This window comes from Anas acuta, chromosome 6, assembly GCF_963932015.1.
Source record: "Anas acuta chromosome 6, bAnaAcu1.1, whole genome shotgun sequence".
Lineage (NCBI taxonomy): Eukaryota > Metazoa > Chordata > Aves > Anseriformes > Anatidae > Anas > Anas acuta.
In genome coordinates, this window is record NC_088984.1 from 26,780,390 (window position 1) to 26,806,117 (window position 25,728).

Here is a 25,728-nt window from a genome sequence, read left to right on the forward strand (position 1 = left end):
AAGCTAAAATTTAGCTTTCACTAAGGGAATGGAGACAAGTTGAAGGAAATGGAAGACTTCAATGCACTGATGGTGATGTGAAATTGAAAATAGATTGTTTATCTGAACTGAGACCGCCACAGTGACTTTCCACCATCTGTTGTGTGACTTCAGACTTCTTTCCTCTATGTATTTAAAAAAAAAACACAATTATTTTAATTTTAGCATCGTTTTCAGGGCTTCTTAATTAGTACAGAAAATAATAGTGTTGATAAAGTGGTGATAACTTCCTGTTTTCATATTCCAAGGACCTCGCACATTGCAGACATTGCATCTGCACCTCGCACATTGCAGACAAGCACTTGGTGAGCCTGAGGAGCAGGGCTGTGATCCGTGGAAGGTGCTATTAACTTACTGGCGACTAGGGGGCAGCGCGTCCCTTCCAGAAGGGCTCTCGAAAGCTCTGGCTGTCCAACCCCACGATGTGCTTGAGGGAGGATTAAGGGGGTACGGTAGTTACATGCAATAGCTACTGCAGGTGGATTGTGGTTTGATTTATAGACTATTTTTGCTAAAACAGTGTTGCAAGCTGTCCATCTGACCTACACTGGAATCCTGCATGCGTGCTTAGTGTGCATGTGCAAACTCCAGTTGGCAGGCATTTGTTTGTGATTTATTCCTTTTTTTCTGAAAGCAGAAGGAAACTTGCTGCATAGGAACAACAAAAAGCTTGAGAACATGGTCTCCCCAGTTACGAAATAGACAAGTAGGCAAGAATGCATTATTCCTGAATGACTTGACTGGTTATGGATCTATTACTAATTTTTTTCCCTGCAGTATCTTGCAGCATGATTGGATAGTTCTCCTTCCTTTGGCTTTTTTTCCCCATTGCAGTTTTGAATGAGCATTCCTCAGACAAGCACCACAGGAGAATGATTGGTATTTTTGTTTTTTCTTCGTAAGCAGAAACCTAGACGGCTATCTGTTTTGTTTAGGTATCTTCCATTACTCTTGCAGAAATTATTTTGGAGATAAAATTCTGTAACTGATCTTGGTGTGAATGAGGTAGTATTTACACTGCAAAGATGTTAATCCATTTATTTCCTATAGATGGGGGTGACCTTGGCTTTATTCAATTCTGTTCTGTATCTGCCTACTCTAGGGGAGGCTTTTGCTCACAGTGGTGGTTAATCTTGTCACTGTAGTTTTTATCCAAGAAGCTGGTCCTAGCACAGCATTGCGAAACATTTTCTGACTGTATTCCCATTTGAAAATCAAGCTTTTCTCTGTATATCTTGGTATCTGTGCTCATGTGGCTGACATGCAAGAAGAAATCTGAAATAAACTTTAATTCCTTCAGTAGAAAAGGTCAGGGTTTGATTTCATTTTCTAGAACTGTTGGGAAGGTGCTGTTCTAAGAGTGGACAGTCACTGCAAATTGCTGCTGAGAGAAGTAATGAACACGTTCTTTGGAAACAACAATTTTATTACTCCACTTGGAGTACAGTCAGGAAAGGAGTGCTAACACATCATTCTTAGAAAGATGTCGGAATATGTGAAGAAAAACTGCAAGCAGTTGATGTAGGCACATTTAGCTGCATGGTACCAAAACATTGAGTCACTGTACCAGGCAGCAAATGACTCAGGGAAGAATGCTGCTTACCAACTTTCCAGCCCAAAGTTAAACACATTGAAATTCCACTGATCCTGCCTCATTCTTCCAAATTCAGACCAGAGCCCAAAGAAACAGTTACAGACCACAATCAGACAGTTTCTATTTGTACAGCTACCAATTCTGGATGTGCTCATCCATGCACATATATATGCTTTTGTATAAAATATATACGCATATAAGACCTAATTTAAAGTATGAATGCTACTTATGAGTGTTGGCATGTAGATTATCTGAAAGGCAGTTTTACTCTAGATACTTAGGTCAGTAACAAAGGAAAAACTAGATTGCATTTACCTAAAGCTTTATGCTTTTACTTTTAGCAGAGTTTTATCCATGTACAGCTCCTTAGTTAAGTGGTATTGCCTCAGAAATTGGTTCACTCAGCATGTATATTTGCATTGGTGCATGTGTGATTCTACAGCAGGCAACAGGTTCAAACAGAATATAATACAACTGGGACTGCTGCCTGTTTCTTACAGGAATGGACAGATTACAGACTTGTCAAATAATATTGTTGAATTCACTTAACGTCACTGAATTCAATTCACTGATTTTTTTTTTTAGAAGATTAGCATTAAGACAAAATGTTCAACTGTTCAAAATGCTCAAAATACAACTTCTTAAACTTTCTTTGCAAGACCAGTAGAGAGCAACTAATAATTGTAAACCTCTCTAAACCTGAAAGCTTAAACGTAGAAAAACAATTTGTGATATGGACATCTCAAATTCTTTGGGAACCATTTCTGTTAATTGCAGATTTCAAATGAGCCAAAATCCTATATGAAACAGTTACTCTGTATTTTGTACCCAACCAGTATTAAGAGCACAAGAATAAGGGACCAGAAACAGCAGCCTCCTGGTATAGCTTTGAGTATGAGGCAAAGAACAATGGGAGAAAATACTTTATTTCTATGTTTCTCTTGATAACAGAAGGCAGCAAGTTAGTCTTCTCTGTCCTGGGACACTTCTCTGATTGCAGAGCGGAGCTACTGACAACTTCACTAGGCTGGGATGGAGCCAGGTGGTTCCTACTTTAAACAATACTTGATAGTCAGAACACTCACAAGCCACTAATGTATCGCCATGACCTCTTGGAGGAGGATGCCTAGATCAAAGGTGTTATTAGTGAGGATCAGGGGAATATTTTTGTGTGTTATTTTAATATCAATAAGCTATAGAACCACAAAACAACAGGATTACAACAATGTTCCTGATCAAAAACCCAGTTAAAGCAATTCCACTTACGCTGACAACTTTCAGTTAAGGGTGTCCACATTGCAACCACACCACGCCCAAATGATGTGTCCTTTAAAAACATTTAAAGGAAAGCAGCAAGCACAGTTAAGCCAGCTGTTTATCTAAAACTGTATTTGCAAAGACACACATCTGACTGGCAGATGTGAAGTCAACTACACCTCCAAATCTGTCAGCTATTTCAGAGACGGATGGTGACAAGCTGTCACTGAGCAGTTTCGCAATAGTGCACAGGTGCATGGGTGTTCTCTGAGCTCCACAGCTGCTCGCTGACAGTTCCTGAGCGGCTCACCTCCCACAGTGCCAATTTTAGCACCTCAGAGACTGTTGTCTTGACCTGGGCTTGGAACTTCTTGCTGATGAGAACGTAGAGGATTGGATTGAGGCAACTATTGATGAAAGCAAGGCCAGTGGAGAGGGGAATGCCATCCTGCAATAAGTCGTGCAAGTTTTCATCATGGTGAACAGAAAGCTCCACAATGCTGAATATGTGATATGGTGTCCAGCAAAGAAAGAAAGCTACAACTACAGCAATAATGGTCCAGAAAAGCCTGCTCGAAGTCAAGACAGTTCTCTTCTTCACTTTAACGAGCAGCAATGAGTAGCAAATGACCATGGTCACTAGAGGAAAGAGATAACCAAATGCAAGCCTCACCCAAATTAGAATGTGATGTCTTAGCATAATGAGTTCTCTATCATGCACGTGGAAGTTGTTGTAGCAAATGGTGACATTGTTGAGAACTGTAGCTGTGTCTCTAAAGTATAAGGCAGGGCCACCAATAACTGCAGCCGATATCCAAATGATCCCACTGAGAATGAGGGTGTTCCTTATAGTCCGATACTTGTAGGAAAAAACTGGGTGGACTAGGCGGATGTAGCGGTCCAGGCTGATGAATGTCAGGAAGAAAACACTGGCAAACATATTAAGTAGTGCAATGAATGAGTTCATTTTACACAGCCACTTCCCAAAAGGCCAGTGGAAGCCCATTGCTACGTACGTGATATAAAGGGGCAAAAAGAGAACAAAAATGAAATCTGCAATGGCCAGATTGAGGAACCAGAGTGTAGAGACCGATTTATCCCACTTGAAGCCCATAAACCAGATGACAATGGCATTACCTGGGACTCCCAATAGAAATGCCACACTGTAAAAGGAAAGGGAAATCATATGGGCAATGCTGAGGGTGGACTGGGGTGATTCTTCTTCCTCAGGCAGGTCATAGAAATAAGAGTAGTTCTCAAAATCTTCAAATGTCATGTTGCACAGCTGCGTTCTGGAGAAGAAAAGAAATGGAACAATCAAAGGAGAACTGTCCTATTACATTGTAAATAATAACAATTCCTTTGCAATTCCTTTGAGTTCATTTTCACGTACCTATTGCTCCTTAGCTGTCAACTGCTAGTACGAAGCTTGTGGAATATCCTGACTGCAGACATTTCAAAAAATACTCAAATCTAGACAAGTGTCACTTGAAGTCTTCAGGAACTGTCTTCCTTGCATTCATTTCTTAAGAGGGCTCTGACCACAATATCACTGGCAGATTTCTGTGAGACCAGCTGCAAAGTTTTACTGCAAGTGTGTGATTTGTATACTTTTCTAGTTGGCTTTGGTATTTTACTGCTCTGATCCTGTTTGAAACAAGTTTTATGGACAGTATCTTTGCCAGAAATTAGAGAAGCACCAGGAATCTACACAGGCAGAAAAATACCAGAAATAAAATGTTTTGTTTTGGTTTGGTTTAATTGATGTCCATCCCCATACAGCAGTTAATATAATATAGACACCATTTTCTCCAGCAACTGAAAGTTCATAGGTTTATTCCTGTCTATCATGTATCTGTCTTTGTATCAAAGAGCACTGATTCTCAGACTCAGTCAAGGTGTTAGATTCCCTAAGGCTGGGTGCTGTTCTTGTCACCTAGCAGTGTTGCTGACTTCAGGATGACTTATTTGGGACACAGCCCAGTTATAATATAGCAAAGGATGTACAGAAGGAAACATAAGGAATGCATTTAAGGGCCATGCATACAACTGTGGTACTCTTCCATTACGATGAAAGAAAAGTTTCTTAGGAGAATAACACACCCTGTAAGAGCTATAGCTGGAAATATGTTGTGGGGTTTAGTTTGTGCATTTTATTGATTTATTTAAGACAAAAACAGACAGACAGTCTCTGTTTTCTTCTGTTGCAAAGCTTCTGGAACTTACAATGCAATTTTTCAAATAAGAATTTTCCTCTAAAACCAAAGCAGAAGAGTGTAGGAGAGCAAGGAGTGGTAAAAAGGAAAATACAAACCACCAGTAAAATCAAGAAGAGAGAAGACGAAAAAAAAAAAAAAAAGAGAGAGACAGGAAAACATCAAACAATGGTTGAACAGGAAAAAGCACTTAGAAGTTCTGTATTCAATCTACAGCATAGATAAAGAATAGCACAGATGACCACAGTCTGACAAAAGTATCTGCTGTACTCAAAAGAAACATTCTGCTAAATTCTGTTTTCATTTAAAGCTATGTTGTTTGACTGGACTCAGCTGCACTGAGAGCAGGATGTGACCAACCCATTGGCTGTACGATAGATAAGCTCAGTGGTACATTTCTGAGCACTAGCTCTGTTCTGAAATGGAGCTTCAGCCTGCACTTTTGGAACCCAGCTCTGCATTCCTGTAATTCCATTAATTTTCGTGTGCTAAAGGACAACAGGAGCAGGATGTTGGGAGTGTGCTGCCTGCAGAAGCACATCTGCAAGTTTGTATTCCTGTATATAACTTTCCTCCAAAAAAGTAGTTTGCTTACTTTGAAAGGATTACTCACATAAGCTACATATGTGCACACGCATTGGTAGGATTAAATTTCTTATTTGTAAATGAAAGGAACAAGGTTAAAAATAAATACAAAAATTGTGTAATTTTATATCTCTTTAAAAAATGTAATAAAAGTCAATACAGTCTGTTCTATCAAGAGGCTATGATAACATTTGCCCTTTGCAATTTACATCAGGCTGGAGGAATGTTATTTGGTTTGCTGTCCTGATAAAATGAAGTTTACTGGCCTGCATTTATGTAATTACTTGCCCCTTGAGGATAGATTCTGCATCAAATACTGGTACCACCCTTCTGAGTAATTTTTTTCAAACAGCATAACTTCTGAGAAATAGTATAAACAAGAAGCAGTACCATTAACATCTGGAACGACACTGTATTTGGACAGCCTCAGAGGACACTAAGATTAATAATCCGATTTTTAAGGGTCTTTGCCTGCACACAAAATTATACCTTCAAACTGAATTTATGCAATTAAATAAATTGATGCAATTTTTCAGTCTCTTGCTGATTAGCATCCTGTATCCTAGTCACTAATCAGGTTTGCTTCAAAGTTTCTCAATAGCTAGTACAATGTAACAATACTCGGATTTAAGCATTTCCTCCACATATGTGTAACCCCAAAACTCTTCTTTCCCCCTAACAGTGCTAACAATAATGGCAATAACAGTTGCTTGCCTACCATCCAACAATGCTCCTTTAATATTTAGAATTTCAAAGATGATGTATAGCAGGGGAAAGAAAACATCGGATAGCATAGCTCCCAAGGTACAGATACTGAGACCAGGCTCTATGGCTAAGGCTCAGCGGACATTGCCAATTACACTTGCAAAGTCCAGAAACTTCTACATTTAACACATACACAAAGCACTCCTACAACAAGATTCATCACGTTAGGCGCTGGTATGAAAAAGTTATGCCGTAGGGGATACTCAGTGGAGCTATGTTGGTTTACTGCAGCAAGGACATAGATTTCTTTTCTTCTGGGCTGTTAGCCATCATTTAGCAAGGACGTTTCTTTGTATTACACGTAGTCCCAAATATGAGCTCATTTATTAATAAACATTTAGAGGCAAAATTGTCTTGCAATTCAAGTCCAGATCTTGAAAGTGAAGAAATTTAATTATATTGCTTATTTTGTTTCTTATTTCCTGCGTGATCTTTGACAAATGTCCTTATTTCCAGGCTGGGAAGACACTTTGATGAACCTGTCTGCAAACTGAGGTCCAGCAGAGAAAACAGACTTTTTGCAAACGGTTCCCATTTGGCTTTCAGGCCTACTGCTAGAAAGTGTAAGGGAGATGATGCAGTTCACTGTCTCAGTCCCTGATGGTCCAGGGTTGTAAAAAGGGGCCAAGGTAGGAAAATATTTTTCAATAAACAGGAAAGTGTGGTCAGAGGCCTGGCAGTAGTACTTGGGGGCAGCTACAGGTTACAGAACAGTGTTGTATTGCATTTGTATGAATATAACCAAGTTTAGACTTCATCCTGTCTTCTTTTTAAATACACAGTCTGTGTAAAATGTATGCTTAGCAGTTGTCCTTTGACTGGAGTCTTTTCCTGTTTGCTGAGGTCACAGGCAGCTCTGAAAACTGAGCCTCAGTTGCCTTGACTCAGTTGCTTAATTATGAATACAGTTGTTTAATTTTAAGTAAATGGGTTTCAGAATGTTTGACTAGGAGGTTTCATGTCCTGTCCTCTTCGATAAAATTGAAATTAATTACTAAACGACTTCATAGGAATATGTAAGAAACATCCCTGCCCCACCCCTGGAAGTGTTCAAGGCCAGGTTGGATGAGGCCCTGGTGGTGTCCCTGCCCATGGCAGGGGGTGTGGAACGGGATGATCTATAAGGTCCCTTCCAACCCAAGCCATTCAATGACTCTATGAATACCACAGGCTGGTGCTCAGTGCTAGTGCTTTTTAGATCCTAGGACAGAATGGCCTAAAGAAACACATATTATTAATAAATATATATAAAATATAAGGTCATCGTACTGCTGGGAAGAGATTTTACTACCTAAAATGCCGTTCTCTGCAGTTCAGTGTGGGAATGCAGAATCAGATTTCAACTGCCAGATTCACAGCTTTTTAATTGCAAGTACCTGGAGTTTTTCTCTGCAACAATTATAGTGTTTTAGAAGGTTGAGCCATAATGACAGCTCTGATAAATGACTGAAACTGCTTATAACAGAACAGCTTTTGTTACGGTAAGAATGGCCTTGCAGTTCTGACATGGGACCAGGGCTATCTATGGGCTCTATTCCTGGCTATGCCACATGCATCCTGTTTGACCAGGGAAAGTCTTTTGACCTCTCTGTGCCTCAGCCTTGAGGTCAGTGGAATGGCTTTGGAATGAAATTAGAATGGGTTTTCGGTCTAAAATAGGAGAAGACAAACAAAACAGTTGCAATTTCCTTTCACCTCACTCAATGTAAAGTCTTCCTGGGGGTTCAAAGTTCTCTGGGCACCATGCAAGTTAGGGTTATGGCACGTGTTTGGGCTGTGGCCCATGCAGCCTCTACCTCACATTTGGCCCTTATTATTTTAGACATTTACAGAGTGGTCCAAAGGAAGAACTTATTTGTTGTCCGTGTTAGTTAAAAGTTAACACAAATATTTGAGTGGCAATCTCTAAACCTATTTGTTCAGTGTGATGAACAGTGCTTGGAGCCTTTGGGCAGCTAAACTGATTTCACAGGTCACAATGGTGGACCCAAATTTAATAGGAAAATTATGGAACATGGAGTTGGCTGTCTCAAAAGTTCGTTTCAGAAAGGGCATATAATGTACAATCCCTCCTTTTAACGTCTTCATGAATAATTCTGAGCATATCACATTCCACATGTATGATCTATGGCTAAAGGAAAGCTTGTTTGATTGACTCACTTCAGCATTTGCCATTTGCACAAGTCAGATGTTGGAGAACAACTCGCTTTCCAAAAGGTCACCCAAAGCCTGCGTGTCATGCTGTGTCTCAGAAGGTTCATCTGGGTATCGAATTCATTCAAGAGCCCTCAGAAGAAAAACCGTGGAACTTTCAAGGTGCTAAATTTTGAATGTGTGTGGCTTCAAAAACATAAACTACTGGGTGAATTTCTTGTTTATCTGTGAAGTTCAAAACATAGATGGCTGAGCAAGCTTGATAGAAGTATATATGTATTTCTGGAAAGTATTCTACAAACACATAATACCCTAAAACTCACAGGGAATACTGATGAGATTGCAAACTGTCAGACTCCTATGTATGTATTTCTCTCTCAGAAGCACAAAACCAAGATGACTGTTTGTCCCCATTCTTATAGCAAGAAGCGCCTGGTACACCCATACTGCTAAATTAAATCATAGCTATGCTATAATTAAGCCTAAAGCTAACGCTGCAGACAAAACTACTAGGAAACTGGCATTTTAATCTAGTTTACAAAAAAAAAAAAAAAAAAAAGCAGAATCAAGGTTTCAGTGCATGTTTCTCTTCCACAGAAATGCTCAATTGTTCTAATGGTCAGTACGCGTATGGTAACAAAATAACTTTGTAAGCTGTTCTGAATTCAGCAACTAGAATAGATCATGATAGATACGATATGTGATTTGAAACCTTTTCAAGACACAATATAGATGTATTTGTTCTAGCAGACAAGACAAGAATGCAAATAACCATCATTCACCGCTATGTCTCTCAGTGAAGCACTGCTAGAAACACATATGCAATGTGCTAGCTAGATATCTCCTAAAGTGTATGCCAAAAGAAACTGTCTTTGAGCAAGGCTAAACATGACCTTATTAGTTAAAACACGCCACTTCATCTGTGGTATTGAAGTCACCAGACCAGATAATAGCCTCATAACATTTTACACAGACAAAGTGAGTGTTAGAGCAGGATTAACAAACTCTCACAGAGCAGACACAGTTAATACCGGTAAAGCAATGATTTCAGACCAGGATTTTTGCTGCCACAGAAATGTTAAACAACAAATGGAAACCCCAACTTCATATCTAAATCATGCTGCTGTAATAGGAAAAATATCTACTGTGGGTCTGGCCTGAATATAACAAATCATCCAGACAACTGCGGCAATTGAGCAGCTTACAATTTCCACAACCAGGTAACTCATAAATGCCTAGAATGAGCAACTGCATTTGGTAAAAAGTGATTTATTTTCATGCAGATCCCAAGCACCAAGATTTTCCATCCCCAAGGAAAACAGAAACTCTGATGTCCTTGGGATATCCACTGTGGAGGGGGAGGAACCTGGTAACCATGTTGTTGGCACTGTCTCCTGCTCTCATTTTTTTTCTGTTAATACAACTAAAAGTACAAATATCTCTCTTAGTAACCTTTCTAGCATAAGGGGTTGCTGTAATCTCTACAAGTCCATGATGTGACCATAACAAAGTAAAACCAGAAGTTTAGAGAAACAGTGCCCTCTGAGATTTAAAATATGGTCTTATATCCTATATGTCAGCACTGACTAAGTATTTACATAACCAGTCATAACACCTAAGCATTCACAGGCTGTAGTGAAACTGCACTCACATGGAAGTATCGTTGGTCTGGGGTACAGACAAACAAGGTTAAGAATGACCTACAGGAAGTATCTGATCAAACCAGGTGCTAAACCTAGAATCCCTGCCTAGTTCCTGAACCACAGTCCAATCCTCCTTTCTTAAACATAACACTGTTCCCTCACTCATGATGAAGTAGAGAAACCACAGCTCCACTTCTGGGAAACCTTCATCCTCCTGAAGGAAGGCCCTGCCCTGTGCTGGTGGGAGCCAGCACCTACCTGGGCAGCCCTTGCAGATTCTGGTTGGCTTTCTTTCTCCTTTTCTTTGGAAAGGAACCTGGATCTCTGCCATTTGTCTCTCATATGCATTAATTTGACTCTGCAAATCCACAATATAGCTCAGAGCCACTCAGCACATCCCAGATGACCAAGCCCAGCAGGGACACCAAATACCGTATTGGCTGTATCCTCAGTACACGGCATGTGCACACCAATGAGATATTGTTCCAGAGAAGTTTTTATATGTATACTATTCCTCCCCAAGTGCCATCAGTATTTTCTTTAGCTATAAGCCACCATAATAACTACATATGTAGAGTAACAGAGACAGCCATTTTAAGTTTTTGAGGTGCCTCAGCTTCACAGTGACTGGATTTCTAAGGATTTGCATTTCTAATCAAGTATGACATGTTTTTTTTTGTTGTTGTTGTTTGTTTTTTTTTTATGTAAAGTTTATATGCAACTTTTACTTTGCAACTGTTGCATATGTTTGGAACAGAAGAATATTTTGATTAGCTTTCCTATGATCATTATATAATCATGCAATTCTGAGCATGTTTTTAAATGGTTGTATTCCTTCAGCAAACAAATGCATTAATCACGGTTCCCTCCTAACAGGAAATAGCAAATGAGAACAGAGAATAAAGTGAAAAGTTCAGACTATGAACTGTTGTCTCAGCAGACTGAATAAAGCCAAATAAATATATGCTAGACAACAGCCATTCTGAACTTACTGAAGGGTGACAACAGGTCTCTTCAGAAAAATAAAAATAACCTTCTCTAGCAAGATACAAAACCTCTATCAAATAACAGATAGACAACTTACAATGTACTATAGTTATAGTCCTTTTAACAAGAAGAATTAAGAGATAGTCCCAGGAAAAATTAGTAACACAACTGATGAGATAACATACTTTATTTTGCCCTCGTAGTTAATATACTAGAATCACTGTGTCCAGGAGGCTAAGGGTTGTCTATATCTGTATCAGTATACCTCTAATACTCATACAAAGATAATTCTTTTACTGACTTCAAGCTGAAGTCTAAAATAAGCATGGCCTCTATTCTTGCAAAACTGAAAAAATCGTATCAAAATAATTTCAGGAGGACTGGATTTTTATCTGTGCCCCAAATAGGGCACAGGGAACACTCCCTAGCAGTGATAAACATAGATGGAGCCTATGACTTAGGAGCTTGGAAACACCGGTTTTACAGGCTTCCCATATTACCTTTTCAAATCACTTCTATGTCATGTTGAATTTGATGCCACCAGATATGGTACAACGCCCTCCAGTAAGAATTTAAGACACCAACACATTACTCAGTTTTCTTAAATGGACAACAGATCTTAATATTTCTGAAATGTCTCCCTAGAATGATCTGATCTCTTTAAAAGATCACCAGAAAGAAGAAATGGGAATGCAGAAAATGGTGTTACATTGATGCTTCAGGGCTTACTACTCAGCATCTTCTCTCTCTCTCTCTCTCACCTAGGTGGCTTCAAAAGTGAACAAAACTTGCTGTGCCAGGCTCATACTTGCTGAAAGAGGCAAGTATTTTATGTTGGGAAAATATCCAAAGGCTCTACCCTTTAAGATCAAAGCTTCACTGGGTCTAGGCACAGTAAGCACATAATGAGAGAGAATTCTTGTGTTGTTTATAATTACATGAGAATAAACAGCCACAAGAATAACAAGAAAGGAACAGAAGCACCTTGCCCAAAGCCAAACAGTAAATTCAAATGTAGAGTTTGAGGCAGACTCTAGACCTGGCCAGAACAATGAAGAGGCAAATATCTTTTGTGGATAAAGAGAAAAGGTGCTGGTTCTTCATACCTGTGTCTTATCACTCTTTAAATATATTCTCTGAGAAGTGAGAAAGTGACAGGAGAAAGATATTAGGGTAAGAAAGAAAGAAAGAAAGAAAGAAAGAAAGAAAGAAAGAAAGAAAGAAAGAAAGAAAGAAAGAAAGAAAGAAAGAAAGAAAGAAAGAGAAAAATATCTCCATTAACAAATGAGGTTAATGGAGACAGGAATGCATTGCCCCCTGTCTCCCAGATAACCATTCTGTGATTTCTGTGATCTAATCATGAATTCCAGAAGTGAAATTAAAAATATTATTTCACTTCCCATTAGACTGTGCATGTTTTTCTTCCCTGTGTATAGACCTTGAAGAAACCCCCAATGATGCCTCCTTTCTCTCTAAGTGGTGTCCAGAAGTTTTCTATGCACCTTTGATTGGCTAACCTGCCAAAATGGTAAAAACAGCTAAACAAAAAAAAAAAAAAAAAAAACAAAGAAGTTAACAGATGATGAAACTTTGGGCCCCAAATTGGTTTAGCTTCCATTCTTGTACAAGTAAAGCTAGGTTCTAGATGGTCTACAGCAGTGAATATGTTAAAATTGCATCTACAAGTCTCAATAGCTTTAGGGTTAGACAATACAAAAATTAATATACTAGTCTTTTCTTCTCTAACTAACTGATGATAACTGATGAAACGTTACTTTGACCAAGGAAACAACCAGAGAAGAATCCCACAGAAGAGAAGGAATGACTAATTTTCTCTGTGTGGGTTTAAGTCATCTCTAAAATGACCTGGATTTTTGTAAAGAGATGTCAGAAAAAAGAACAACAGTGGTAAATACTGGGAGATGAGGGAAGAATAATGGTTTTGACAAATAACTTTGAGGAAAGACCTAGTAGTCATGTTGATGTATTGAGTGATCACATCTGGGGAAGAAGTAGGAAAGAGATGGATAAAACAGACAGAAGGACACTGAACCTTGGCTGGTAAACAGAGGTAGGAGAAGGCTGCATTACTATTTGGGAACTAAGGTTTCTTTTGAGGACTAGAGACTCCTGGAGTGCTGGTATTCTTGAGTGTTAGAGCAGGATTTTATCCTTGCAGATACCCCTGAAATGAAACCTGACTTGTAGTGTTGTGTTTTGTTAGCTTGCCTTTAAGCCCGCTAATGAAACAGTATCATATCTGAAGCAAGCCAGCTCATTTCCTCTACAGAATTGTAATACAGTAAAATTGTGGGCCAGGTAAAAAAGACCTGCAACAAGCCAGAAAAAATGATCTCTCTGGAAGAGAGCAGCCATGGGCTCATACAAGGCTTTTTGGTCCTGCCCTAAGCCCACGACCTCTGGAACATACTGAAGATACGAAGAGCATACGCTGTGAGGACACAATTTTTCTTTTTGTCTCAGGAACTTCAAGCATATTGTAAAAGTACCAGTCTCTCCTGGAGAGTTGTTCTGTGCATGATGGTATCTTCTCTTCTAAAAGCAAATACCTCCTGGTCACTGCTCACCCCAGCCTCAGCAGTTCCTTCTGGTACCGTGCCATGAGAACTGTTCCTCCCACTCAATTCTCTTTTGCAAAGCCGTCAACAACAGAGCCCTGCACTGTTATGAAACTACTAGTTTCAGGCTGAAAGAACGCAAATCAAGCCATTATCAGAAATAATGAGTGAAAATTAGCCTGACAACCAGCCACCACAATGAAAGAGACAGCTGAACTGTTGGCACATTCCTGAGACGAAATGAATAAATAAGCTGATAACAAAAGCAATCATCAGATTGTAATCTTCTGCAAAACTAGCTCCTTGCTGTTTGGAATAGCAAAGTTATTCATAAAAAAATAGTATCTAAGAACAGATCACAAACTTTTAAATTTAAATGTAAGATCATTCAATAATACAATTTTATTCTGCTGGAACAAGATTTAATTCTTAGAGAATGTATACATCTTCTGTAAATCTACAAACATAATTCTGGAATATTGCTTCATTTTGCAAGATTGCATTTATAAAGGCTACAGGGGATAATGACATGGTTATCACTAAGTCTGAATACGTGGTAGAATCCAGCCCTATCTCATTACACTGCTATAAATAAGGTTTCAAAACTCATTGCTTCCTACAAACACCATTCTGTGGACTCAGTGACAGCTAGACCCACAACCTTCTACTTATTTCATGATGGTTAAGGGAAACACACACACCTTACATCTCAATCACAGGAACCTTTTTTTAATTTTACATGGCTAATTATTCATAATGTTTTTATTAGACTGTTCATAATTCAAGATTTGCTGATTGTTAGTTAATTTTTTACTTGAAATTGAAATGATTTCCAGTTTCTGTTCTAGAAACTGTTCAGATCAGAACCAATGTACTTATTTTTAATAATACTGCAATTTGTGATAGCTGTAGGAGATGTACTACCACTAAGCAAAGCAAACGAATTAAAACCAACACGGTGAGGGGAAGATACTTCAGCCAAGGTCAGCTGGCATTCTCTGGCAGGATAAAAGGCTTCTTGAATTTTGTTTAAACACATTCAAAAGTTATTAAAAATTAAATTCACACATACTTTCATATCATTTCTTGCTGCAGGGCTCCTTCAAAATACCTTTGAAACAAATGAGAATCACGTTCTTCATTTTAATTTTTTTTGCCAGCATATGCTACACTACCTTACAGAATTTGCCTGCAAGTGTTGTTTTGTCACACATTATTCAGAACAAAGTGAGAGAAAGATTTAAAACATTAACAGAAAGATCAACCTACCTTTTTTATTCTTCAGAAGGAAGCACACTAATTCAGAGATATGTGCTCTGTAGCAGAAGGAAGAATGAAGTGATCCGTAGAGTTCAGAGTGACTTCAGTGTGATTCCAGCTGCTTCACTTAGCTACTGCCTTCCTTCTAATAAAGCTGCAGAATGACATAATGACGTGTTTGTTTTCAGCTGTGAGGAAGTTGTTTCCAACTTCCCTTGGTTTCCTAAACCCAGTTTTGAAATATTGCCCTTCTGTATAATCCCACTATTTCACCAAAATAAATGTTAGACGTGAATGAATCATTTTGGCCAATGTCCACGCAAGCAACAGATGTGGTGGCTGATGAATGGAAATGGACTTTACAGTTGCAGGCTGCTTTTTGTTATGCAGAGAAGAAGCTGAACAGTATTTCTCTGTTTCTGACAACTCTGGTTTATAGAAAATAATGTTGAATGAGCAGATAGATACTGAAAAAGCTACACCAAAAGTATCACTTTGTAAGTGCATGGTGAGATACGTTCATTTATGTATTTATGATCAGTAGCTTCATCTCCTTTTGTATGTAAGAGAGAAGTGGGCTTCTCAAACCACCAGCCGAAGTCCCCTTGCCCATCAGTCAGTGCAACTCTGTGGTCAGACATTTAAACTGCATTTTAGGAGACTTGGCTTGAATCCCAGTTCTGTCAAGAGCCTACTGAGTGTTTGTGGTCAGGCCTCATGATCCCCATGAACCTTAGTTTCTCAGTCAGTAAAATGGGAATATTATTCAACTAGTATGTACATACCATAGCTTCACCTGATTCTGATGTTACTACACTCATCATACCATTCACTCCTTCCAGCAAAACTACCCTGCTTTGTCTTTCCTCCACACCAGCTCTTCCTGTCCCACCAATATAACTTAAAATGCTGATAGCTTGTATGTGAAGGGAGAAAGTATGAATGAAAAGAGGACGGAGATTATGCTATAGTGGGACACAAGTGTCCCTGGACCAGGATGAAATGACAACAAGGGGACATGATGTCTGTGAATATGTAACATAGGAGGCAGACTACAGGATTGCTTGAAGAAAGAGCACAGAATTACTTGAAGACACCATGATTTGGCACCTAACTTGTCTATTTCTTTCTGTTTAAAGATTTCCTCTTTTTTCTAGGTAACAGATAGGTGAAACTTGATGAAAACTAAAAGCAGTTTAATAGTAGCTCTCTCTCTCTCTCTGGTAAATATTGGGATAGGGTAAACGTAGGCACTATTTAACTGCAGATGTGCAGAAAATTTTGCTTGTAATGGCACATGAGTCTGTCTCCAGGTACTTTGCCAAATGCAGTTAATGTAAGGCAGTTAATTCAAGGGCTCACTCAGCACTATTTCAGTAAGACAAAAGTGAAAATTACTGGGTAGAAATGCTCAGACATAGTAAAAACTGGAATGATAAATCCAAAATTACATAGTTTAATATATACTTGCATGCAACTCATTAACCATGGATCTTTTTACCAGTGTGATCTTTTCAGATATTTTTGAATGTTATAAGCTTGGAAGAAAGTTAATGAAAAAAATGCACCTTATTTGCTTTTATGTCTTCTCCTTTTTCTACTTGATTGTATTTTATTTTGCCATATGTTAATGAGGTTTAGGAGTTTTAACTCTATACATTTGGGTAAGTGTGACAATATGCCAGTGTTGTTCTGAAGTGGGGCATGCATTCATCAACATACAATGCATGTAGGACTTGCAGAAAGACAGTAATTTCTACCTGGTTAAAAAAGAACAAGGAAGAATATTTTCATACAAATAACAGATGTTGGGTTGTCCAGCAGTGAATAAACTAGGTTTATTGAAAAGCAAACTAGTTTTAAAAATACTTCTGATTCTTTATTGTTAAACCCTATAAAACAAACCAAAAGCAGAGAATGGCCTTCAGAAAAAAATACCAGTATTAAACTAAAGCACAAATTACAAACCAACTAACAAAACCAGCTTTAATTTACCCGGATTACAAACAATTGTCTGATAGTTCTGATAATTATTTCCCACTGTAGCACCACTGGGTTTTATCAAGATGCATATTAGTATGTGCAGATAATCCCAGCATTGAAGAATACTCCAGACTAAACCCAATTTGCATTAATTCAATTAAGTCATATCAACCACGAATTTCTAAATTAAGTCTAACAAAATATATTTAGTTTTTCACACTTTCAATTAAACTGAACAAGAGAAGAAAGAAAGAAACTACTTACCTTTTGAGGATTCAGCTATTTACAGTTGTTTGTTTGTTTTAATTCTTCCCTGTTCCTTTGTCATTACTTTTTGAATTAACACCTCATGGATTAAAATCCACTCTGGAAAGACAGATTTTAACTGCCTGACAATCGGGATCAGGAAAAGTGTAATTTCCTCTCTTCCTGTGAAACTAATGATTATTCACGCCTATCCTTTTGGTAAAGCTGTAATGTTTACTTGTGGCTTAACTGTGCACTATGTCCCATAGTCAGCAACTATGACAACATTCTCCAACGACACATTTAAACCAAACTAGCTGGTGAAGAGAGGTTTGGCTCATTTAGGAAGGTCTGTATCCTTTTTCTATGCAGATTTTAGAAACTTGAATATTTTCATGCATAATGTGTAAAAGATATTCAACAATTGTGCCAAAGGCAAAATTATTCATTTAGCTGTTACTTTGGTCTGGTAAAAACACACAAGCGTAGAAATGAATTACTATATGTGGGTGTATACATATAAAATGTATATACATACAAGTTGGAGAAGGATCTGTAGAAGCAGCACTCCATGCAACTCCTGCAAACACAAAGAACAGTGTTTCATTCTATGAAATCATTAATATTGGATAGTAATTTACAAAGTGAATGAAAAACATATATTTTGATGATTAAGATACCTTGAAAAAATACTATTAGAAATAGCCTGTTTCTCATAGTTTGCTTTTATACTTGCACATTTTCCTCCCTTTGTAAAAATAAATAGGAATGTTTTTCTACATAACTTTTAGACCATAGCTATCCAGATTTTGTATTCACGTGACAATAAAATAAGAGATTATATCTGCCACTTTGATAATAGTTGACATTAATGGAATTTTCAGAGTGCAGCAATGTGAACATTTTGATATGTCATTGACAACTAAAGATAAGTTACTGTTATTCAATGACTGTAAATAGCCAACTTGACAGCATTTTTTTTCCATTTTAGCCAAAGTTCTGTCTCCTTCCATACAAAGGAATGCTGTTTGGAATAAGTTCAGAATAAAGCTTATAGAGAGAACTAGAGAGTAATAGAGAACTACTGAGATTACAGAAACAAAAGGCAAAGTGAACTATAGTTGTTTTACTATGTATTTCACAATCTTCAGTACTACTGTAGGAATGAATCAAGTTGCACATTTTCACCTTACATAAATTAACAGGAACCACAGAGTTACTCAGAGATCTTAGGAAACAAATGCTTAGAAAGGAAGCCAGAGTTCACTGTCATGCATCTAAGGCACCCTGCATTTATATCCTTTATGGATTGAGTCATATGTCTCAAAAACTGCCCAAAACCAAACCAGGCTAGGTTAGAAAAAACCCAAAGCACAGAGATGAACCTGAGCCACACCAGAATTTTAGCTACCTCCATCTACCCGAGATCCAAGACACCAGTATAGCTGCCTACACCTATTCTTCCAAAGAACTTAAGTCTTATTTTCCATTTAAAATATAAGTCCTGAAGGTTCAGTTATCCATCTTTTATATAACAGGTCTTTTGATTAAAAACACAAATCCAAAATTCAATTTGGGATTGTATGGGTATTGTATTATTAATGGGATTATATCCTGGTGAGACACACAACAGACATGACTCTCACCTAGGAGGAAATTTAATTTCATGTTCTGCAATCATCCATTAACAACTCACAGCTAAATTGTTGAAGTTTGTCGTGATGAATAACAATGTAGAAAATAAGCAGGTTCATAGGGAGGAGAGGATAACAAGTATCAGTCTGCACTAGACTGGATAACAAGTACACCAGTCTGCAGTTAGACTGTTGCTCCTAGCTACTGTGCTAGCTGTGACAGAACTGCTCTGAAACACTAAAAAAAAAAATGCAAGCAGCAAAACTGAAGAGGAGTTCTTGTCACCTGCAAAAACACACAGCAAAGCTGAGCTTCAGCACAAAATTAAATACAGCTCCCTGAAAAATACACACTAACAGGCTGGGTGTCCATATAGCACACATGGGTGATCAAGTAAAGTTGCTGCTTTGCAGCATTACTACTCAATATCTTAACCAAAAGGCACATCTACATATGGAATTGTGGAGCCTGCTGGTTACCCTCTACAATACTGTCTAACCATTGACATTCCTTAGGATTCATGGAGATGCAAAGGCTTTAAACTGGACAGTAGCTCCTTGCAAACAAATGGAGGATGGTTCCTGAAATCTAGTGCAAAGCCAGTGCTAATCAAGTCCAAATCAAGCTCAATCAACTATGCATGCTCTTAGTGTCTGTGGTCAGTGGTTTAAGCACATATTCATTTGTATTTTTAAAAGTTGCTTTTAATAGTCAGCTACATTCGTCAGATTGTTTTTCTGCTTAGTGGATGTAAATGCCTTTTGTGAAAGGTGCCAGGTGACCTTGACTCCTCGGGTATTTAGGTTATTTATCCATAGCAATAAATGTGAGACAGGGAGAAGCAATGCGAGCTCTGCTTACTGCTCTGCATTTGCCCTCTCCTCTGATCACTCCCCAGGGAGAAAGCGTAGTTTTGCTTCTACAGCCTACCCAGCCCTCAGCCTCTCTAATGAGAAGGGAGCTGATAAATTCCAATAAGCATGCTGCTTGTGATAAAGGTAAAGCAAATTATTAGAAGCTCTGAAAAATGCTTTGGTATTTAAGAGCTCAGTTTTCTGTATGAAGTCCATATTAACTCTTCCACTGCCTTCAGAGAAAGCAAAATTAGCATCATCTCTAATAAATTAAGAATTGGCTCAGGGAAGTAACCACAGGAAACCAATTCAATCAATGAGGCATCTAAAAAAAAACAGCATTTATTTGTCCATTCTAGTTCCTTAAGCTGCATCAAGATGCACAAAGGTTAATTTTAACTTCTTATTAATTCACAATTATTATTTTTTAAGAAGACTATGAGCACCAAATTCAGCACTTAGCATGAACTTGACAGTAGAATTTATGGGAATATAGAGACTAGAATTGCCACATTTTCTGTAAAGGCAATATAAGTAGCTACTTGTCTTTTCAAGCTTATTAATTTCAGCTATAACCGGGGGCATATCACAGATCTTCTGCAACAATGAAAAATATATTCCAGTTTCCTGAAGATACTACTGAAATCATTTGAGGAAGAGAGGAACAATTTTTAAAATGTTTAGAAGCTTACAGCTCTGCTGTCTGTCATTCAAGAACAAAAGAACCCAGCACTGCCTTGCCATGAGAAAGCAGAGTTTGGTACAACACGGCTCAGACACTAGTGGCTGAATACTTTGCTGTAAGAACATTTTCTTGCTGTGCATCACACATCCCACAAGATGGGAAAATAGGCAAAAGGCATAGCTTGGGTCCAAAACAGAAGCTGAACCCGAGTTACTTCAGTATTACAAACATAGACCGTCAGACAACATGGAATAAATTTTTGTTTTTATTGATGGACCAGAAAACAGAGACACTCTGATCCAAAGAACTACTACGTTTCCAGTAATAGCATACAAAACGCTGAAGAAACACAAACCATATAAAAAAAGCTTTTTGTTCAAAAGGTCTTTTTCTTTCTCCATGTTCAAAAATTTCCATCTTTATATTTTCCGACTATAAGAGAGAAAGAAACCTCTTTCTTTCAAAGGCTGCTGTCTTTGCTTATCAGTGTTGCTAGACTAAAACTATGTTTTGTTCTTGGAAGAAAACAGAACTTCTCTATTCTACCTCATTTAACTTCCTGCTTTTTTTTTTTTTTTTTTTCTCCTGAATAGGATAAAGAAATCTTTCTTCAAATTATTCCTGAGGTAAAGCAAGGTTGAGAGTCTGCTTGCTCTCAGATGTAAGAAAGGTCTTTATGTGGTTTATTGTGGGAACAGAAAAAAAATATATATTTTTTTTAGAGCAGCCAATGTAGGGGAAAAGAACGCTCATTTAACTATCTTGGGAATGTATTTTGACCCCATCTTAAATTGGCTGCAGAACATCCACTGACTCAACATAATAGGATATACTATTTGCAATTCCTTGACTCTATAAATTACACTATGGACAAAGAAGCTGCAGAGGCATTTTACACTCAGGGTCATCTTACATTCATCTGCATCTATTTAAAACTGGAACAGATCCATTAAAACTGATGGATATAAACATTTAATTCAGAACATTCAATGGAGGCAAGGCAAGTAGTCAACTTCTGGGAGTCTGAAAATTGAACATTCTAGAAAAAGAGAATTAATAAACCTCCAAGAAGCTTTGAGAAAATTACCTCTATTGGAAATACATTATTCCCTGCCTGTATAACGGGAATTAATATTTACTTTTGTGAAAATGCCTCGGAGTTCCTACTGTGATAAACAGTGAGGTGAGCTAGAATTCACCTACCGTTAGTCATCTACCATTCTTTTTTAAAATATCTCAAGAAACTCACATTAGCTCCTCCTACAAAACCTGCATTAAGTCTGTGCCGATACCTATATTAGAAAAGAGGATGGTTTCAAACATGCCAATCAAAACATTTTGCCACGCAGATGAGAATAACTCTGTTCTAAGTGTGTTTCACTCCCCTCATCTGGCTGTGGTTAATACTAGAACCTACAGTTCTTTCTCTTTCCTTCATAGCTGAAGGCTGTCAAGTTGTATAGCTCCCTTCAGCGTGGGGGAATGAAGTCACGTTTCTACTTTCCACAGCATTTCTAGCATATACCTTTCCAAAATTACTGTATATTTCACAGTAATTTGGTAATGAACAACCATACTTGAAAATGCTGTCAGTTCTCACGGGCTGATCTGACTATATCAATCAGGGAATTTGATACTGTGTCATTTTTGAAAATAAATATAAAACAAAAAGAAAATAGAATTAAGAAATTAAAATGTAGGGACCATTAACACAGTCCCTTGGCATTAAGGGACTATTATTTCTGAAGCTAAAAATAATTCCATGCACAAGGTGAAGGTGAAAGAATATCCTGCAATTCATGATCAGTCACCAGTGGAGGCCCCCAACCTACTTCCTGACCTAGTCCTGTTCTTTGTGTCACATTTCTAAAAACAAAGGCTCAGTTATTTCTGAGGGATGAACTGGCTGAACAACTATTAGCAGAACACAGAAATAACTGTGCATGCAATTCTAAACTATTTAGCATTTTACGATGAACAATGCATTCTCTGAAAAAAAAATATTCTTTCAGGTTACAAACGGGAAAGGGATCTGGAGGTGAGAATTTCCCCTTTACTTTAACTCCAGTTAATTTTATTTGGCTCCACAAGGGGGCTGCCTGGAGACCAAGACAGCATTTTTCCCGTGTTCTCCTAGGTAGCGTGGTTATTTGGGTCCAGTAAAAAAAAAATTTACTGGAGTTATGCAGTAAGGAGTAATGCATACAAACCTCTCAACTGCTGCTTTAATTTCTTAGCAGAAATTCTCTTCTGAATTCCTGTTTTAGGACAGTGTCCTAAAAACATGTTAAGCTAAGCTATTGGAAGTGTTTAAAACAATTGAGCAGTGTTAGGGTATGATTTTGAAAAGTAAATTAAAAAAATAATAATTAAGAACATTAGCAGACCATTATGCAGAAATTTTCTGAAAATGCTGAATTCTAATAAATTCTATAGCCTCACTGTTTAGTGACACATTTTGAGCTGTCTCATCAGCTGTTCCTTCTGGATGATTTGCCAGCAAACAAGCAGCAACAGCAGCTGTAACAGCAATAATAGGCTCTGGAATGAGCACAAATACCAGACAATGTTGCTCAGCGTTATTATAATCAAGATCTCTGTAATCTCTAAAGTACATATGTACAAAAATACGTTATGCAGAGCAATTTTAGTGCAAGAAATGAGGAGTTAATCTAATACCCCATATATTTGGGAAGTTCTTCTCACTAACTCTGATAAAGTTGTTAGTTTAAAATTTAGGGAACTTTTGCTTTCTACACTTAAGAGGAAATACTCCTTTCTACATAATTCCAGTGATTACAAAAGAGATATAATACCACAGAATATCAGATCACTCCTCTGTTTAGCCTGATATCTGATATTGAGCAGTAGCCAGCAGCAGGTTCTTTAAAGATATCAAAATTTCTTGAATTCTTCACTTCTTAGTAATTAAAGGTTGCAATATTATGCCATGTATTATGGAACACTCCTTCCACTACAGAGTTGAAGAGATCCCCCTTTCCCAAGCCTACTCAGAATTGAAGTGCCCTACAATCTATACATGTTATTTATTGGACTATCTTAAAATTTGCCATACTTATTACAATCCGGGCTAGGTCTAGCAATGCACAACTGTGGACATTTGGCAGAAATACTCTCTGCATTCTTCAAAGCCCAGCCCTCAAATGCTGTTGAGTCATTCAACCTTTTGCTCAGATCCTCTGAACAATTTTACCAAAACAACAATTCAAGAATAAATTAGGCTTTTAAAATCACAATGGAAAGCAGATATACAACAATCTAAAAATCTAGGCAAGTTTCCTTCCTGATAGTTTTATCAACCTTGATTTTCATTTGTTATATTCTCCCTTTACTAGCTGAAGCATGCTGCTGGAAGAAATTTGAGACTCTAATTTTTAGGAAAATATCTATTGATTGTCAGAAGCTACTTTTTTCTTAATTTATTTTTTTTTCCAGAGGTATAACCTTGACATGCATTTGGCTAACAGGAGCAGAAAAGCATATCAAATCATAAAGCATATCAAAAAGCAAAAGTAAACAGCAAAGCACTGAAAGCTATGTGGGACAGTTTATGCAAACTTGATAGATGATACCAGGAAAGGGAAAAAAGTGGGATGCTTGGATCAAAAAAGAGTAATTTTTAAAAGGCAAAAGGAAGTTTCTCAGCCTTGCTTTAACGTTCATGCACACGTGTGAGGAGGAGGTTAGCTGTTCCTATAGAGAAGAGAAGAACAAAGGGATCTTTCTTAATACCTTACCTGAGCTCAAATCAAATTGCAACCTCAAGTCGATAAATACAAAAAGAGTTGGAAGGCAAGAAATGGCAGAATTTAGGCTTGTGATGTCCGGTATCTTTGATCAATAGTCCAAAAGATAGAATATTCCAGTCTAACCTTGCAAAAAATACACAGGAACATTCCAAGGGCAAGATACACAGCACTGTGGGACAGACTCTACAACCTTCTCTTTGTCAGAACTTGAGCTACACTGAAACCTCTGACAGGTAACTGAGCTTACTTTGTTTCAACAAGTTATGAAGGGATGGTTGGTGATCCACATTAACTCACAAAGCTTGCTGCAAACCCATCACAAAGGTAATCTATTTTAGCCTGAGATAACTTGTTTCAAAGCGTCTTAGCCACAGCAGGAGTACACACCTTCAAACACCGCAACTCTGCAGACAAGAAGTAATTTGGGCATGTGCCTGAGCTTTCACATACGCAAATCTTCTCCACAGAAATACTGCATCTGCAAGATTTTATGACTGCTTTTTACAAATCTCCACTCCTACACACAGGATTTCTAGCCTTTCACTTGTCCATCACTGAAATCAAAAATTATTTCCGTGTTACTGAAGTGACTGATTCCCCCCACATATGCTTGTATCACAGTCTTATGTCTTTTAAGATGCCTCAGCTAATCCACCATCTTATTCATTTATGTCCAACAAAATAAATGTAACTAGAATGAGTACATAATGATTAACAGATCCTGTCAGCCTTAAGAGGCATAAACACTATGCTATACGTACCTCAATGTTGTATCCCCCACCTTTTTAATCAGTTTGAGCTTTGCCAAGTTCTGTGTTAAACCAGGCAACAAAATATCACCAGGCAACTTAAATTCTGCCCTAGCTTCTTTGTTGGCAATGAAAATATCTCTATATCCATTCACATATCAAAATAATTCAACGGCAGTTAAGGCAGTTTCCCTGCTAAAAAAAAGCCTTCTTCTGCTGTTCTCCCATTTGTGACTTTTTGTGTTCAATTACTCGTTCAGCGTGGGTGGACACTTCTAAGCTATGGTTTCATAATCACACAACAGCAGCCCCTTTTTACAGCAACCTCTGTTTAAATCTTCCTTATTATGCTGAACTCAACTTCTTTTTTCTCCCCATTGCACAATCCAAGCCTGCATCTGCACCTGTCTTCACACATAAGTGGCGATAATCTTTGCATCTGCCCAGATTGCTTAAAAAAAAAATCCTGCTTCTTCAGCATAATACGAGAGAAACGTGCAATAGCTGCTTTCCCACAGGAGATTAGATAAACACTGAATACCTACAACTGAAAACAAAAGATAACGTGAGCTGTGGTCGCATTTAGATTCCCATTCCTGAGGGAAACAAAACCTTTTCCTTTTGTACGGAAAGCGATCTGGCATTAGGTCAATCCAAAAGCCAAACCACGACTTTTTGCTCTGTGGTAGGACCCAGCTACCGTGCGACCGCTGCTCCCCGCCATGAA

At 38.0% G+C, this 25,728-nt stretch overlaps 1 protein-coding gene across 6 annotated transcripts; it reads right to left on the bottom strand.

The window, feature by feature from the left end:
• Positions 1–1,444: 1,444 nt before the first annotated feature.
• CMKLR2 (chemerin chemokine-like receptor 2) lies at positions 1,445–25,722 on the bottom strand. 6 transcript variants are annotated; one of them, XM_068685965.1, is made up of 6 exons: positions 25,547–25,721; positions 24,241–24,375; positions 17,847–17,888; positions 17,327–17,428; positions 15,089–15,233; positions 1,445–4,182 (listed from the first exon to the last, which is right to left on the bottom strand). In XM_068685965.1, the coding sequence occupies exon 6, from the start codon at positions 4,164–4,166 to the stop codon at positions 3,114–3,116; it is 1,053 nt and encodes a 350-aa protein (XP_068542066.1). In that variant the 5' UTR covers positions 4,167–4,182; positions 15,089–15,233; positions 17,327–17,428; positions 17,847–17,888; positions 24,241–24,375; positions 25,547–25,721; the 3' UTR covers positions 1,445–3,113. The 6 variants fall into 6 exon arrangements, with proteins under 6 accessions (XP_068542066.1, XP_068542068.1, XP_068542069.1 ...); XM_068685967.1 differs by adding an exon at positions 16,648–16,839 and having other exon boundaries at positions 24,241–25,549; XM_068685968.1 differs by lacking the exon at positions 24,241–24,375 and having other exon boundaries at positions 25,547–25,722.
• Between the last annotated feature and the right edge of the window lie 6 nt (positions 25,723–25,728).

Bases quoted from the DNA above. Each gene is read 5' to 3' on its own strand.
- CMKLR2 (XM_068685970.1), bottom strand. From the start codon at position 4,166: ATGACATTTGAAGATTTTGAGAACTACTCTTATTTCTATGACCTGCCT.